The sequence below is a fragment of the Thunnus albacares genome, chromosome 1 (genome assembly GCF_914725855.1).
Source record: "Thunnus albacares chromosome 1, fThuAlb1.1, whole genome shotgun sequence".
Lineage (NCBI taxonomy): Eukaryota > Metazoa > Chordata > Actinopteri > Scombriformes > Scombridae > Thunnus > Thunnus albacares.
Window position 1 is genome coordinate 29,917,243 of NC_058106.1, and position 14,851 is coordinate 29,932,093.

The 14,851-nt window shown below is 40.2% G+C and overlaps 1 protein-coding gene across 4 annotated transcripts; it reads left to right on the forward strand.

Annotated features, from left to right (window-relative positions):
- The first annotated feature begins 5,752 nt into the window (after positions 1–5,752).
- Positions 5,753–13,692, forward strand: skor1a (SKI family transcriptional corepressor 1a). Of its 4 annotated transcripts, XM_044361094.1 has the most exons (9): positions 5,753–6,006; positions 7,168–8,929; positions 9,580–9,670; positions 9,779–9,841; positions 10,014–10,076; positions 11,117–11,191; positions 11,410–11,484; positions 12,110–12,175; positions 12,413–13,692. In XM_044361094.1, the coding sequence occupies exons 2-9, from the start codon at positions 7,178–7,180 to the stop codon at positions 12,508–12,510; spliced, it is 2,283 nt and encodes a 760-aa protein (XP_044217029.1). In that variant the 5' UTR covers positions 5,753–6,006; positions 7,168–7,177; the 3' UTR covers positions 12,511–13,692. The 4 variants fall into 4 exon arrangements, with proteins under 4 accessions (XP_044217029.1, XP_044217048.1, XP_044217057.1 ...); XM_044361113.1 differs by lacking the exon at positions 12,110–12,175; XM_044361122.1 differs by lacking the exon at positions 12,110–12,175 and having other exon boundaries at positions 12,416–13,692.
- The last annotated feature ends 1,159 nt before the right edge of the window (positions 13,693–14,851 follow it).

The window sequence follows — 14,851 nt, forward strand, 5'->3', positions numbered from 1 at the left end:
TCTTCACTTTGTAAATTGGAAATCATATAAATATCGTATTAAAAGTTATTCTCACAAACAACCGCCGCGTTAAATAATCCATCAGTTCACCTGCTGACTTGGGACTCCTAATGACTTAAACCTGAAGCGCATTAATATTTCAGGCTAAAGGTTTGTTTCAACAATTGAGCGCATATCAATGAGGCCCGGGTAATTTGTATCCAACAGTAATAATAAAGAGCTCGCCTAAAATTACCGCTGAAATGTCTAATTAAAAACTCCTCGCTGCTGATCCCGCCACGTCAGCTCACGTTTCTCACGGAATAAGCAGCGACAATGGCTGCATTCAGGTCGGCGGTCTAAATAATTAAAAAGAGAGGAATAATTACAGTATAAAATTGTAATTATTGGCGGGGGCTGCAGGGGAAGCCTCTTGATGGTGAAAGAGGAGAGGATGCGCTTAGGATCAGGTTCAGCATCAATATTGCAGGGAGGTAAAACTGGCGAGCTCAGGCTGCACATAGGCTGATGATGCTTCATACACTCACTCTATACACACTTCATACATCAGAGTGTAAACAAGTGTTTCCTGGTTAGTTTATCTGCAGCTGAGTCACTTTATTGGTGACAAACTGTCCAAAATTAACACTTAACCATTAGTTTCTCTCGGCTCTCCTCTTTGACTCTTCTCAAAATATATTTTTATTTAATTATGGTGCCATGAACATCACAAGTCTGTCTTAAAACAACAGTCAGGTGCCCAAATGTACATTGAAATGGGTTTTCTTTGTTGTAATCATTCCTGTTGTTCATACTGACCATTAGAAAGTGTCCAAATGTGCTTACAATGTAAGTGATGGAGTCCTCGTTTTGTGCAAAAATGTATTTAAAAGTTTATCTGCAGATAATATGAAGCTTCAGCAGTCTGAGTTAGTCAAATCAGTTGTTTCTTTTAGTAAAAAGTTCTCTCTTCATGTCTCTACAGACAGCGTTTTCCTGTTTAGGTGCAGGAGAAGGTAATAAAAAGAGGGACTTTAGCACCAAAAAGACTATTGAAAGTATTTTGAAAGATATTGATTTGACTAATTGGGACAGCTGCAGTTTCACTTTAGCTTCAAATAAACTTTCTAAATGCATTTTTGCACAGAAGGAGGACTGTGGGTTTTGTCCACCATCACTTACATTGAAAGGCCAGTACGAACAGGAGGAACACAGCAAGAAAAACGTGTGTCAGTGTTCATTTGCAAACCTAATTATTGTTTTAAGACAGACTTGAAAATTTGTGAAGCTATCCTTTAATGTTACCACCCAATTATTTCCTCTTTAAAGGATGATGCTTGTGTTATTCTATATTCTTCAAACAATTTTCAACAAATCACATGAAAACACCAGCAGCACATCAGTCCATCTTTCGTTACTTTCTGACTTTCCTGCCCTTCCAGTCGCTCTCAGCCCCAAATCAAATAGTTCCTACAGTAGATGTAAATCTTTAAAAAAAAAAAAAAAAAAACAAGTCACATATATATTGTTTCATTTTTAAAAAGGGCTCAGTGATTTCATCAAACAACTGGGCACTGTCATTTTTAGCAAATGTCACTCAAACAGGATAGAATAATGCATTTATTTGGGACTATTTTCAGTGGCGGATTAATACACATTTGGTGCTTTATGGTACCAAGACTGTATGTGGGATTCAGTTACATAAACTACGGTGCCTTTGTTCTTTGTAATGAAGGAAAATATCACCCAGTGTAACAGTTGGTGTGTTTTAAATCGCTTTTGGAAACAATGGAGCTCTACACAGAGGAATAAGCTTTATCAGGCTTTCGATCAATTTGTTGACAAGAAAAATGTAGAATATCACCAAATTTATCCTTTAAGTGGACAATGGATGTGGCGTCAGTACTGTCTAATGCATCTGGTGGGCAGGTGTTTAGGAGGATGGGGTCATATAAAACGAAGTAGTGTAGTGTAACTCCTGCATGCTGTGTGTTCACTGAAAAAACAACAGACCTTTATCAGGCATTATTGGATGTGTATTTGTCTCAAGTTTGTGATTTGACTCCTTTGCTGATGAGTATTTGAGTGAAGATGTTTGATTTTGTGACTTTGATGGCTGATGAAACTTTGACAGCCATGTTTTAAACAATAACCATCCACTCCTGTCAAAAAAATGTTGGTTTTATACAGTAAACTGCTCATCAATCAATCAATCAAACTTTATTTGTATAGCACCTTTCGTACAGGATATCACTGACTCAGGGGGGCCGCAAGGACAAAGAAATACAGCAAAAGTGCCCTCTAAGGTGCCCCCACAAAGGAGAAAACATACCAAAGTCCTGAAATGACGGTCTTAGTTATGGATAAATCAGGATGAAGTGCCCTATAGAGGGCCTCTATATGTGACAATCTGGAGTGAAGTGTCCTCATGGTGCCCTCTCAGTGGAAGAAAATGTGATAGTGCCCTGTAAAGTACCCCCCAAAAACAAGAAAACATAATGTGCCCTTTAAATGAAGAGGATGTAATGCAGTGTCCTATGAGGCAATAGTAATGGGGTGAGCTGTAGGTTCTGTATGGGTGCCCTAGAGGGTCTATAGGGTGCACTGTATGGGAGAAAAACATGGTGAGGTGCCCTTCCTTTGAAGAATATGAGATACTAAAGTAAAGTAAGTTTACTAAAGAGCAAACGATGGAGTAAACTGGCTGTTATGGTATAAATTAATGCATCCTTGATGTGGGATGATCATTATGAAAATAAAACAGCCTTAAAAACATGTAGTTGTTGTAGCTGATATTATTCCATTCAGTTGGTTTTGGTACAGAAATACTCACTAGTTTGCTCAGTCAGTGCAATCTAAGCTGTAACCTTGATACTACGACAATTTGTGAAGTTGATCGCATGGCAAGGATTTTTGCAATTAAAACAAGTGTATTGATTAAATTTTATTAAGGATGCATTAGTAATGTATGTAGACTGCATTTCCTAAGTTGGTTTTATGTTAAGGCCTGTCTAAAGCTGTATAGCATGCTAAACAACATGCCAGGTGGATAGCAGCTAGCTAGCCAGATATGTAGCCTACGTAGTTATCTCTATACTAAATAATTGGTACAAACTGGAAATTAACCATGTATAGTAAAAGTTTAAACTAAATCATTAGAGTATTCTTTACTCAAAATGTGTTTACAACCTTTTATCTTGGATTAATTTGTACTTGTAGAGAGGGACATTAGCGTTGAGTTACCCCAAACTGAAGCTGCTCAAGACCCAGCTCAGAAACAGAGACTTTCAGATCTTCTGCTGTTGTCCATTGAGAGGGACGTCCCAGTTGACCATAATGAGGTCATTAACATTTACAAACTCATGGCCAAAAGAATTCTTGATTTCATCAATCTTGCTTCTCGCTTCGCTGACAAGACTGCTCAAAACAGCTAATTCTCAAAATGTGAATAGTTCCATGTTTTTATCACAGATATGTTTGAGAAAACATTTAAATTGTTACATATTCCCTGTATTTCATTACAGAGATGTTTGCTAAATAAATGTTTGTTTAAAAGTAAATCACTCTATAAAATGTTAATTTTAATTCAGGATTTAGCCTTTTTACCAAACATACATCACTGTTCTCTGCTGATGGGGCCCATTGAATGTTTTTGGTGCCCTTTATATTTTTTCGCCCCGGCCCCTCAGACAACCTGAGTCCACCACTGCAGGTTAGTGTTGTCACAAAGGGCGACAAACATGCAAAAATGTGGATCATGTTGACAGATTGTGGTGTGAAAGCCGAAGGATGGACGACACTCAACAGATACTGGATAAAAATCTAATAAAACCTTTATACAGTACAGTAAAATTTGGACACACCTTCCCATTTATTTGAATGAGAGTGTGTCCAAACTTTTGATTAGGACTGTATATTTATATATATTACACATTAGCTATTCATACGGTTAATTTATAACCTGTATATATATTTATATTCGTACACTAACACTCACATGGTTCATTTCTACGTCAATTTGCACACTTCTCCTTTACTGTCATACTGAACTTCATGTCTAATTTGCATTTGTGGTAAGATGCCAACTGCATTCAGTTGTTAAATGCTTGTAGTTGTTCAATGACAATAAAGTTGAATCTTATCTAAAAGTGTCAGATAATGACAACTGATACTGATATCTGCAAGATGCTAATGTCGGCTTTGGTCTAGATCAGTGGTTCTCAAACTTTTTCAAGTCAAGGACCCTTAAACTGACACAAATTAAACCAAGAACCCTTCATCTGAAAAGGTTTTTGCTTCTAGATGTTTTAATACGGAGAGTGTATGAAACCCATGACCAAAATAGTCATACAGTCATTCTGTCATTGTGTTACTTACGGATGGAATGATAGTGAAAATAAATGATTCCCCTTTTTGCTGGGGACCTCCTGGAACCCTTCAAGGATCCCTGAGGGTCACCGGACCCCACTTTGGGAACCACTGATGTAGACAGCACTCAGTCAGATGGTGGTGAAGCCAGAGAAGATGAGAATCATGGCTGATAAATAACTTTTATTTAGGTCTCTGTAGCTTGTAACATAAATGCAGCCAAAATAGGCCTGACTGTTCTTCATCTTTTTTTCCATTTATGTATTTATGCAAAATGTCAGAGAAGAGACTTTGCTGCTGCTAGCCTCCATTCATTCCTCCACATCCTCATTCCTCTGTCTGTCTGTCTGTCTGTCTGTCCACCTACTGCAGGTATCGACACCTGTATCTGCACCAGACAGACGGGGCATTAGCTTGGTTAAGCAATGAGCCATCGATCCGGTTATTAATAATAAATTAAAGTCTCTACGGCAGCTAATCTGCTTGACTGGAACACATCCCAGATTCACTCCATTTTCATCGCAAACAGCGTGAAACATTTTAAAACGCCTCCAAATTCATGTCATTTTTTTCTCTCTCCATATTTTGTCTTTTCTTTTTTTCCTCTCCCTTCCTTTCTTACTTTTCTTTTATCGCTGAGGCCTCAAATTGATTTGCGTGGCCGGTGTGGAAGCCTAACAGATGGCCGTGTAACTTGATAAATGAGCCCGGGCCTTTTGTCATTCTTGCTGCCCTCCAAAGTGCCACTCGCTCTGCTTCTGTTCGTCAGTCCGCTCCTGCTGCGGAAATACAGGATGTGAGTGATTATTATAACTGATGCTTAATACACACACACACACACACACACACACACACACACACACACACACACACACACACAAACACACACGATCAGTTAGGCCAGTAGTGGTTCCCAATGTGGGGTCCGAGGGCCCCCTAGAGGGTCCTTAAGGGGTCTGACGGGGTCGTTGATATCACAGTTGTAATGTCGCTCTATTTTGATGCCATCTCCCAAATATTTCCACAGCTATGCCATGTCACTCTGCTCTTAATTATGACTAAAAAACAGACTTATTCGTACAAGGGGGGGACCTATAGGGCCAAAACGGGTGTCCATTTGAGGTCAGCAGGGGCCTAATTGGACGTGATGTTTCTCTGTTTCCGATCATGTCTGTGCGTCAGTGCTGCAAAATTGTGAATTATCAAAACGTCTAAAAGAGAGAGAGAGAGAGAGAGAGAGAGAGAGAGAGAGCTTTTACACACCAGTCTGACATGAGAGAGAGAGAGGGAGAGAGGGAGGGGTGGGGGGTGAAGTGAGAGAGAGAGAGAGAGAGAGAGAGAGAGAGAGAGAGAGAGAGAGAGAGAGAGAGAGAGAGAGAGAGGTGCCATGTGCTTCCTGTCTACACGCCTTCACGCCATTCACCTCCCCGGGATCCAACAGGATGGAGGTGTCCTGTCTGCTGCTGCCTGCGCTGAAATAAACCGAAATAAAGACTCAGGCTCATAGTTTCTACTCTGACTCGTCTTGTCTTTTGGCATCGAAGCTTCTCTGGACTCACCGGCCCTGCATCTCCATCTGTTTATATTCATATTATTTATTATATTTCCACCCTGAACCCTACTGGAGTGTGTCGTCTTTTTTTTTTTTAGAAGAGAAAGGTATGTAGTTTCTATTATTCATAATTCAGCCAGAAATTATTAGGAATTTGCAGTTGCTCTTTTCTTTTTTTAATTTTTAATTTTTATTTTGCATGCAAAATGTTATCATATACCTGCGAAATGTTTATTCACCAGACGCTTTAAAATAGTTACAATCCATATCGGTTGTTTTGTTAAAATCATTAAAGCAGCTGCGGGTAAGAGGCCTGCGTGATGCAATGACGGGATGTAAAAAGTAAGTATGCGCAGGTGAACGTGAGATAGGCCTCCTTCAACCTAATTTCGAGCAACTGGCAGCGGCTAATCTACGCAGAAGCTTTAATTATATATAGGGCTAGTCTTTTATTAACAATGCGAAGACGCACGCTTGGATCTGTGTAATTACCAGGAAAGCAGCTTATAGTTGTTCTTTTCCTCTCTGCTAAGCGCATTGGCGCAGCTCAGGCTGTATTTTCCTTCTGTCCTTATCCGCGTATAAAGATCTTATGTGACTCCTAAGTAGTTGCCCCATAAGTGCTGAGCCGATTTGAAGATAAGAGGAGCAGCGGATCCACCTCCGCGCACACAGGAACCCGGATAACCTGAGAGAGGAGGCCGAATAAAAGGAGGAATGAAGCGATACGAGAAATAATTAATCAGACTTTTGATTGATTTCACTTTTTAATTTAAAACCCTCTGCAAAAGACTGACGTTAGTAGCCTAATATTTAGTCACCTTTTTCAAATACTTACTATGTTATTAGTAGTAGCTAATATCAATAATTATAATCATAATAATGATAATAATTTTCAAAACAATATTGCATTAATATAAACTTTAAAATACTGCTGCTGCTACCAGCAATAATAATGTAACTACTACAACAATGTATTATTATTATTATTATTATTATTATTATTATTATTATTACATGTTGTTAATTATTATTGATAATAATTATTAATAACCATATATTCGTGTGGATACAAACACTTCCATTTAATGTTTATGTGACATTTTGGATTTACATTTTTATTTTCTCTTACTTACACGTGATGTATTTTAGTAGCATTTTTTCTGCTCTCAAGCTAAATGATTGAATACGTTGCATTGCCAACATTGTGCTTTTGCCTGCTGTCAAACAGGCCTCCGGTTCACTCCAGTTTTCTCTTTGATTGACAGGCTTCCAGGGATGGAGTCGATGCCCGGACAGCTTCGAGACGCGGGACGAGACGCCAGCTCTTCCCCCAGTTTAAAGCAGGACGCACAGAGCTTCACCAGCCCCAGCTCCCTCAAACCAAACCAAGTGAGTGAGACCTCCTTGTACGGGGTGCCCATCGTTTGTCTGGTCATAGACGGTAAGGAGAGACTCTGCCTGGCGCAGATTTCCAACACCCTGCTGAAAAGCTACAGCTACAACGAGATACACAACCGCCGGGTCGCTTTGGGCATCACCTGTGTGCAGTGTACCCCTGTCCAGCTGGAACTCCTGCGGCGCGCCGGTGCCATGCCAATCTCCTCCAGGCGCTGCGGCATGATCACCAAACGGGAGGCCGAGCGGCTCTGCAAGTCCTTTCTGGGAGCGCATAGCCCCCCAAAGCTACCAGAAAATTTCGCATTTGACGTGTCTCATGATTGCGCCTGGGGCAGCAGGGGCAGCTTCATACCCGCCAGATACAACAGCTCCAGAGCAAAGTGCATCAAATGCACCTTTTGCAACATGTATTTCTCCCCAAATAAATTCATTTTCCACTCGCATCGCACCCCAGAGTCCAAGTATTTGCAGCCGGACGCGGCCAACTTCAATTCGTGGAGGCGCCACCTGAAACTGACGGAAAAAAAACCATCTGAGGACATAAACCACGCGTGGGAGGATGTTAAGGCCATGTTCAACGGTGGGAGTAGAAAGAGGACACTTCCTATGAGTGGGTCGGGAATGTCCTCGTCTATGAAATCGCAGGCCTCCTCCAGCCTTGTCCAAACCAGTTCCCCTGAGATCCCCCACAAAACTTTACGGCGCGACGAGGATCAGGGGAATAATAACCTGAGTTTGGCGAGCAGCGCGCGGAGCTACCCGGTCATCCCGGTGCCCAGCAAGAGCTTTGGCATGCTTCAGAAAATCCCTCCGCCCCTGTTCCCCCACCACCCCTATGGCTTCCCCGGCTATGGGCTGTGTCAGAAAAAGAATGACGGTGTGCCTGATGCGAACAAAACCAACGTCCCTGGTGTGTTTTGGCCTGGTGCAAAAGACACCCTCTACCCTGCTTTCCCCGTGTTTTGGCCTACAGCTGGCGGCCTCCCCTTGCCGCCCTATCCGGGCTCTCCGCCCAAACCCCCAGAGCTGCCAGGCGTCCGGCAGGGCGAGCTCGACTTATCGGACCAAAGCGATCGGGGCGCAAACACACCCAAAGACAACAACCATCATCAACACCACCAGCAGGACGCAGGAGAGCGCTGCCCCAGCTCCCAGTCCTCCACCAACAGGAACGACGAGGACAAGTCCGGCGACGAGACCCCCCAGAGGAAAATCAGCTACATCTCGGCCTTCAGACCCGTCGTCAAAGACGCAGAGACCATCGCCAAACTCTACGGCAACCGGGACAGCTACGGAGTGCGCCCCGGCTACCTGTCCCCGGATTTTGTCAGCGAGAGCTCCAGTTACAGATCGGTATCACCAGACAGAGACAGTGTGGTGGACGACGACGATCCGGACGTGGACGTGGAGTCCAACCGGGGACAGGAGGACGAGGAGCTGATCCGGATCTCTCCAGGAGGGGACCAGCATGACTCCCCCATGCCGGACCGGGTCTCCTCGGGTGCTGAGGAGAGCCAGGAGCAGCCAGCCTCCAGCCCCGGAGCAGCATCAGCATCAGCGGAGGACTCCGTGCACACTGGGTCATCAGATGAGGACAGACAGATGCGTAATGGCTCTCCTCTTCATGAAGTAAGATTGGATTAAATGAAACTTTAATGATCCCCGTGGGGGGAGTTGAATTGTCGCAGTAGTAGAGAAAAACCTATTAAAAGAGTTTAAAAACGACGAGAGGAGGCCGATAAAAATATAATCAACGTCAACTGGCCTGGATTTTTAAAACTGCAGATTTTGAATCGACTTATCTTCTTAATATGAATAAGAATATTGGATTAATATGGCAGCCTAGAGTTGGGAGAAACTGTCCTTCAACTGCCCTGCCGAAGTGCCGTTTAGCAAGGCATCAACCCTCCTCCCACCCCCCCCAAAAACGAAGTCACCTTAATTCGTATAATGTATCATAAAGTATCACGTCTTCTGCAGTTTTCAACCAGGCTAATTAGAGTTTAATAACCCCAATTTATCTTGATTTGATTTATTCCTGTCAAATGCCCTTGAAGATATTTTTTTTCCACATCAGTGTTTTGTTTGTTTGTTAAACCCTAAACACCTAAAATCCTTCTCCATGGTTTCGTACTTCTTTTTGGGGGTGAGGGGGTCGATTACAAATTGCAGGGCGTCTCGTCTTTAAAGAATTAAGGCCTCAATTAGGTGAAGAACTGTAGGAAATGATATATAATTGCTGTGTGTTATTAAACGCGATTGTCTGCTTCATCTTACAGGTGTACGCTCATGAAAAGGACGGCCACGTGCTCCTCAACGAGCCCTCGTCGTTTGGGTCGAAACAATCGAGCAGCCCCCGCAGATCAAACGGTAATTATTTGTGCCATTTATGGTATAGTTTTTATGCAAATTGGGGTTATTTTTTTCTCTCCTCTCCTTTTCTACTGATTTTTATTGTTGTTGTTTGTTTGTGTTTAGGTTTGCATCACGTGTCTGAACAACAGATCCAACGCAACTATCAGGAGCAAAAGGACAGACAAGGTTTTTTTTTATTTATTCTGTTTTGTATTTTATTGTCTAAAAATTCAAAATCTGCTAATTCCATTAGTGTAAGGTGCTTTTCCTGTGTTCCCCCCGACTCCTTTTACCATATAATATGTATAACCTGCTGTATTTGTGGGATAAGTCGTGTGTTTTCATGTTTTTTGCGCAGCCGATGGAGCTTTACGCATCGACATCAGCGTGCATGAAAGAGATCTGGAGAACATGGCTAAAGGTAAGAGGCAATCTTCAGGGTTCAAAAGGAGACAAAAGAGAGGCGAAAATGTAGCCGGCGATATTAATTATCATTTGCAATTATGTCTGTTTTAATCATCATTTAGGTGCATTTACTGCCAGCCAAGAGAATGTATTTATACAGCAGCTAAACGGCTGACAGGGCCTGGTCACCAATATTAATTAAGAGGGATATTTATGTATTATTTAAAAATGTAAACATTGAATTAAATTTAATCGAAAAACACATATTATTAATTGCTAATTAGGTTGAATTTCTGAACATATGAACCTAAATTTAACTCGATGCTTTGTGCAGGTTGTTCAATTATTAAAAAATGAAGAAAAAAAAATGTGTGTATAATATTAATATTAAACGTTAATTTCTGCTGCAATTTAAATGCAGCTATACGCCTACGGCCTGCTAAAGATGACATGCCAGAATTCAAATGTGAATTTACATTTTGTGGGCCTAAAGTGTTTCCATCGTTGTTAACCACTTAATCACAAGATGTGGGAGTTTTGACTTATTATTGTAAGAGGAAATCGTTTAGAGGCTATTAATATTTTAACGAACAGAGCCATAACCTCGAGGCACGGCAGCTAATTATTTTACAACGCTTGGAAAAACCCTGGGACTCCATTATTATCGTCTCAAGCTCCAGGCAATGCATGGCAATTACTCTGGCAGCGAGCGAAAGGAAAGCAGTGAAATGGTTGTTATCAAGGATGTAAACGCACCTGAAGTCGGTTTACTGGGCTGACATAAATCTTTATGTGCAGATATTCAAAATATATCATAGTAAGTGGAGTTTAACTGATGTGAGTTAGATGAAAGTGGGTTTTTAAGGAAGGAAAACATGCCTTTTTACTATTTTTGAAGAATAAATTTCAAGTTATTTCTAATTTTTTTTTTCTAACTGTTTGTTATTCAGAGGAACTGTAGGCATCAGATGAGGCATGTTTTAGGGTGAATAATGACATTTGCTTGAAGCAGATTAAAAATAATTGAACTTTTTTTTTTGGCTTTTGGCTTTGCAGAGGAGTTGCAGAAGCAGCTTGTGGAGCAAGTGGAGCTGAGGAAAAAGTTGGAGAGAGAATTTCAGCATTTAAAAGGTAGAATTAAAAAAAAAAGGTATTTTGTTCTGGTTGTTGTAATGTTTGGATGTTAAAACCCTGCGTTTGTAGCCCGGCTGTTTTAGGAGAGCTTGTTTTTTTTGGGTAGGATGGGAGGGAGGGGTGGATTTGTCCTTTAAATCCAGGAATGTGTCTTTAAGTTTATTCTCCACAATGTCAGAGAGTTTCCATCTGATGTGGCCTTCGGTACTCTTCAGATAATTTTCAGGATCAAATGAAGCGTGAGCTGTCCTACAGAGAGGAAATGGTCCAGCAGCTGCAGATTGTTAGAGGTTGGTCTCTCTCTCTCTCTCTCTCTCTCTCTCTCTCTCTCTCTGTCTCTACTTTGTGCCTACATAGATTATGACTGTAAAGCGGATGTAGATCAATGCTCTTTAAGTTTATGGGAAAAAATTTAGCCAAAAAAACAACATTTATAGGCCGTATCAATCAATCCGAACCAACCAGTCTCTCTATAAACTAAACAAAAAGGAAAAGTGACACTTGCATATTGAAGTATTGGTAATTTGTGTCCAGCCTTGTTCCTGTAAACTCCAGCCATATTTTTTTTTTCATCTGCAGTTGAGTAAATTATTAGATATCAAAAGGTGAAACTGAGACCACATTGTTTTGTTTGCAAAGGTTATTTTCTCCTAAATCATGCTCTGGAAAACTGAATAGACAGCCCATTATGTCGCGCTGTATCGGTTACATGCAGTAGACAGCAACTAATGCCACCCGTTAAAGGATTGGTTTAATGTTACAGTAGTTTAAATACAGGGTTCAAGTACACAGAGGGGTCACTCTAAATACCATAGGGGCGAATGGCATACAGTACAGTCCTCCACTTCAGATGCTTACATTTTCTTTTCCTTTTTTTGACTATTTTTTATTTTTTATTCACTTTATTTTTGATAGACACTTTGTGCAGCGAGTTGGACCAAGAGAGAAAGGCTCGTTATGCAATACAGCAGAAGCTAAAAGGTAATTTTATCTGGTCCAAATAGGAATAAATGTCATTTTGTTGCCTACAAACATAAATATGCAAGTGCTACTTTTTAAAATTCAACATCAGTGTGATCGATATGTAGACAAAGTGACTAAGATACCAGTCAATAGTCAATATTTGGGGGAAAATAAGCAACTTACACCTAAATTCAGCAATAAATTGGTGCGAGTGTTGGTCTGCATGTTCTCACTGTTGGACCTGTTCCTCCCCAGAAGCTCATGACGCCCTTCATCATTTCTCCTGCAAGATGTTGACCCCTCGCCAGTGTACCGGAGCCTGCACCTTCAAGCCCCCGCTGCTGCCTCCCTAGTGCCCAGCACAGCCAAAAACACACACACACACACACACACTCAAACACACACACACACACACAAACACACACAAGAGCTCCCGTGTATTCACTTCACACCTGTAACCCAAGGATTACCACCCTACTGTATAGATATTGATTTCAGCACTTGAGTGAATACGTGGAGACTCGGAGGAGATGTTTGGCAGCGACGTCTCCCCCCCAACAAACTGAACTCTTGTGTTAAAGAGATCAGGATTTACTTAAAACGTGACATTGTGAATCAAAGGATGTTGATCTGAAGCTGCAAAGCTCAACCAGAGGAGTCTCTCTGAATCAAAGCCGTCTGCTCTTTAGCTATCCTGAAAAGGAAAAAAAAACACCATATACATACATATATATATATATATATACATATATATATATATCACGTGACGATGTGCAATGGCTTGTATAATTGTGACATTAAGTTCAAATGTATCTCATTATTCAGCTTTTGTTGCTTGTTTGAATATCTTGAGTTTTTACATATATTTGTTATTTATCTGTCTTTAGTTTAATTTATTGTTTAGATTCTTTGTAACACTGTATATGTTGTTAAGCACTTTAAATGGGCAACATTTCTGAATTTGACCATTCCTCCCGATACCAAATTCTTAGAGGGATCATTATGTTTTAAAATAGAGCACATTATTATGAGCACTTACTTCAACAGCCCTTGAAATCATTCAAAAAAAAAACAAAAGGAAAAAAAAGACTTTCTTTCACCAAGTCATGTGTCATAAAAACTTTGAGGTAATTTAAAAAAAAAAAAGAGCCATTTATAGATTTCATGTACAGTTTAGACTGAAGCTCTTTGTGTTCAACTTTTAACACAAATCTGATCCCATAATCTTCTCTGTCTCTGGGTTTCTGTCTATCATCACATGCTTCTGTAAATCAAGTCACCGACAAACAAAAACCAAAACTTTTTCTTGTCATCTGAAGCTCTTTTTTTTTTTGGTATAAAATATGTGTAAACTGCCATTCACACATTTCATTTTCTGTTATTTAAAGTTAAATTTGGTTTGTAATTAAAAAGAAAAACACACACACACAGAGCTGATCCAAAAAGTAGCTAATCCCGGTTTATGACACAATCTACCCATTGTTTTTCAATTTATGTATGTACCCATGTCAATATTAATAAAAATGTGAAAACCACTTTCTCCTCTCTGTTCCTGGTGCGAGCCTGACACCTACTGGTCTCCGCTCAGAAAAACCTCCTCAGGAGATGGATCATATTTCCTCTTATTGTATTTGAGTTCAACATGATCTCTTTCATTAGGCAGCCACATCAGCACATGACATGTTCAGTCAACTTATAATGTTTGACGTGGAGTCAGGGGAGCAGGCTGATCCAATAGTGAAATCTAATTCTTCTGATGGGAGGACTAATAGATATTGATTACACGGCTCTCGGTCCCTGGATGCTTCATACTGAGACAGATACTCGCATAATGTCACTGACACACAATGAATGTTAATTTTCTGTGAACGTAATTGCCCTCCTTGGCAAAAGCCTGCTCTCTTTGAATACTAACAAGGCCCGCAGAGCTGAACAGAAGTGAGCCAGTGTGGGAATGAATGATCAACTGCTGTATTTTTATTTAGCTGTTAAGCATCAGGAAAGAACTGATTAATGCTGATATGTGGTGACAAGTAGAGAGAAACGTCAGGAACACTTTTCTATGACGACCATGTCTATAATACATCATAAACATGCTTATAATGTGTTACAATCTGCTTACAGCACTGTATAATTATAGTTATGAGCTCTTATAAATATTAATAATGCTTTATAACAATAATTATAACACATTATAAAGCATTTTATAATAATTTATAAGGTCAAACACGTTATAATTGCTGCTCACTCACTGACATGTTTTGCAAGGATCATGGTGTATCATAAATCACATTATAATCATTTTATAATGCATTATAATCACTTATCACTTACCAAGTTTTTTTATAAGGAGTCACTTTTGTTGATCAAATGTTTACATAAAGGTTAAATATACAGCTACAGATAAAGTGGACATTGTTTCAGTTTTTATCTATAATTTGAGTCAGTTGAGTCTTCAAAGTGAGTTATTTGGGGAAATATTACATTAGTGAAATGTAAATGTCCATAATTCAGTTGTCCATCATCAAAACCTGTGTCACATTCAATTCAACTCATTGTCTGTTATGACCTGTTAAACATATAAATGCATGCAGATTTAACATTTTCTTCACTTTACTTAAAGCAAACAATGAGCACTTATAGTAACTTATAACCAGCTTGTATCATATCTGCTTATACCTCAAGAATACCATA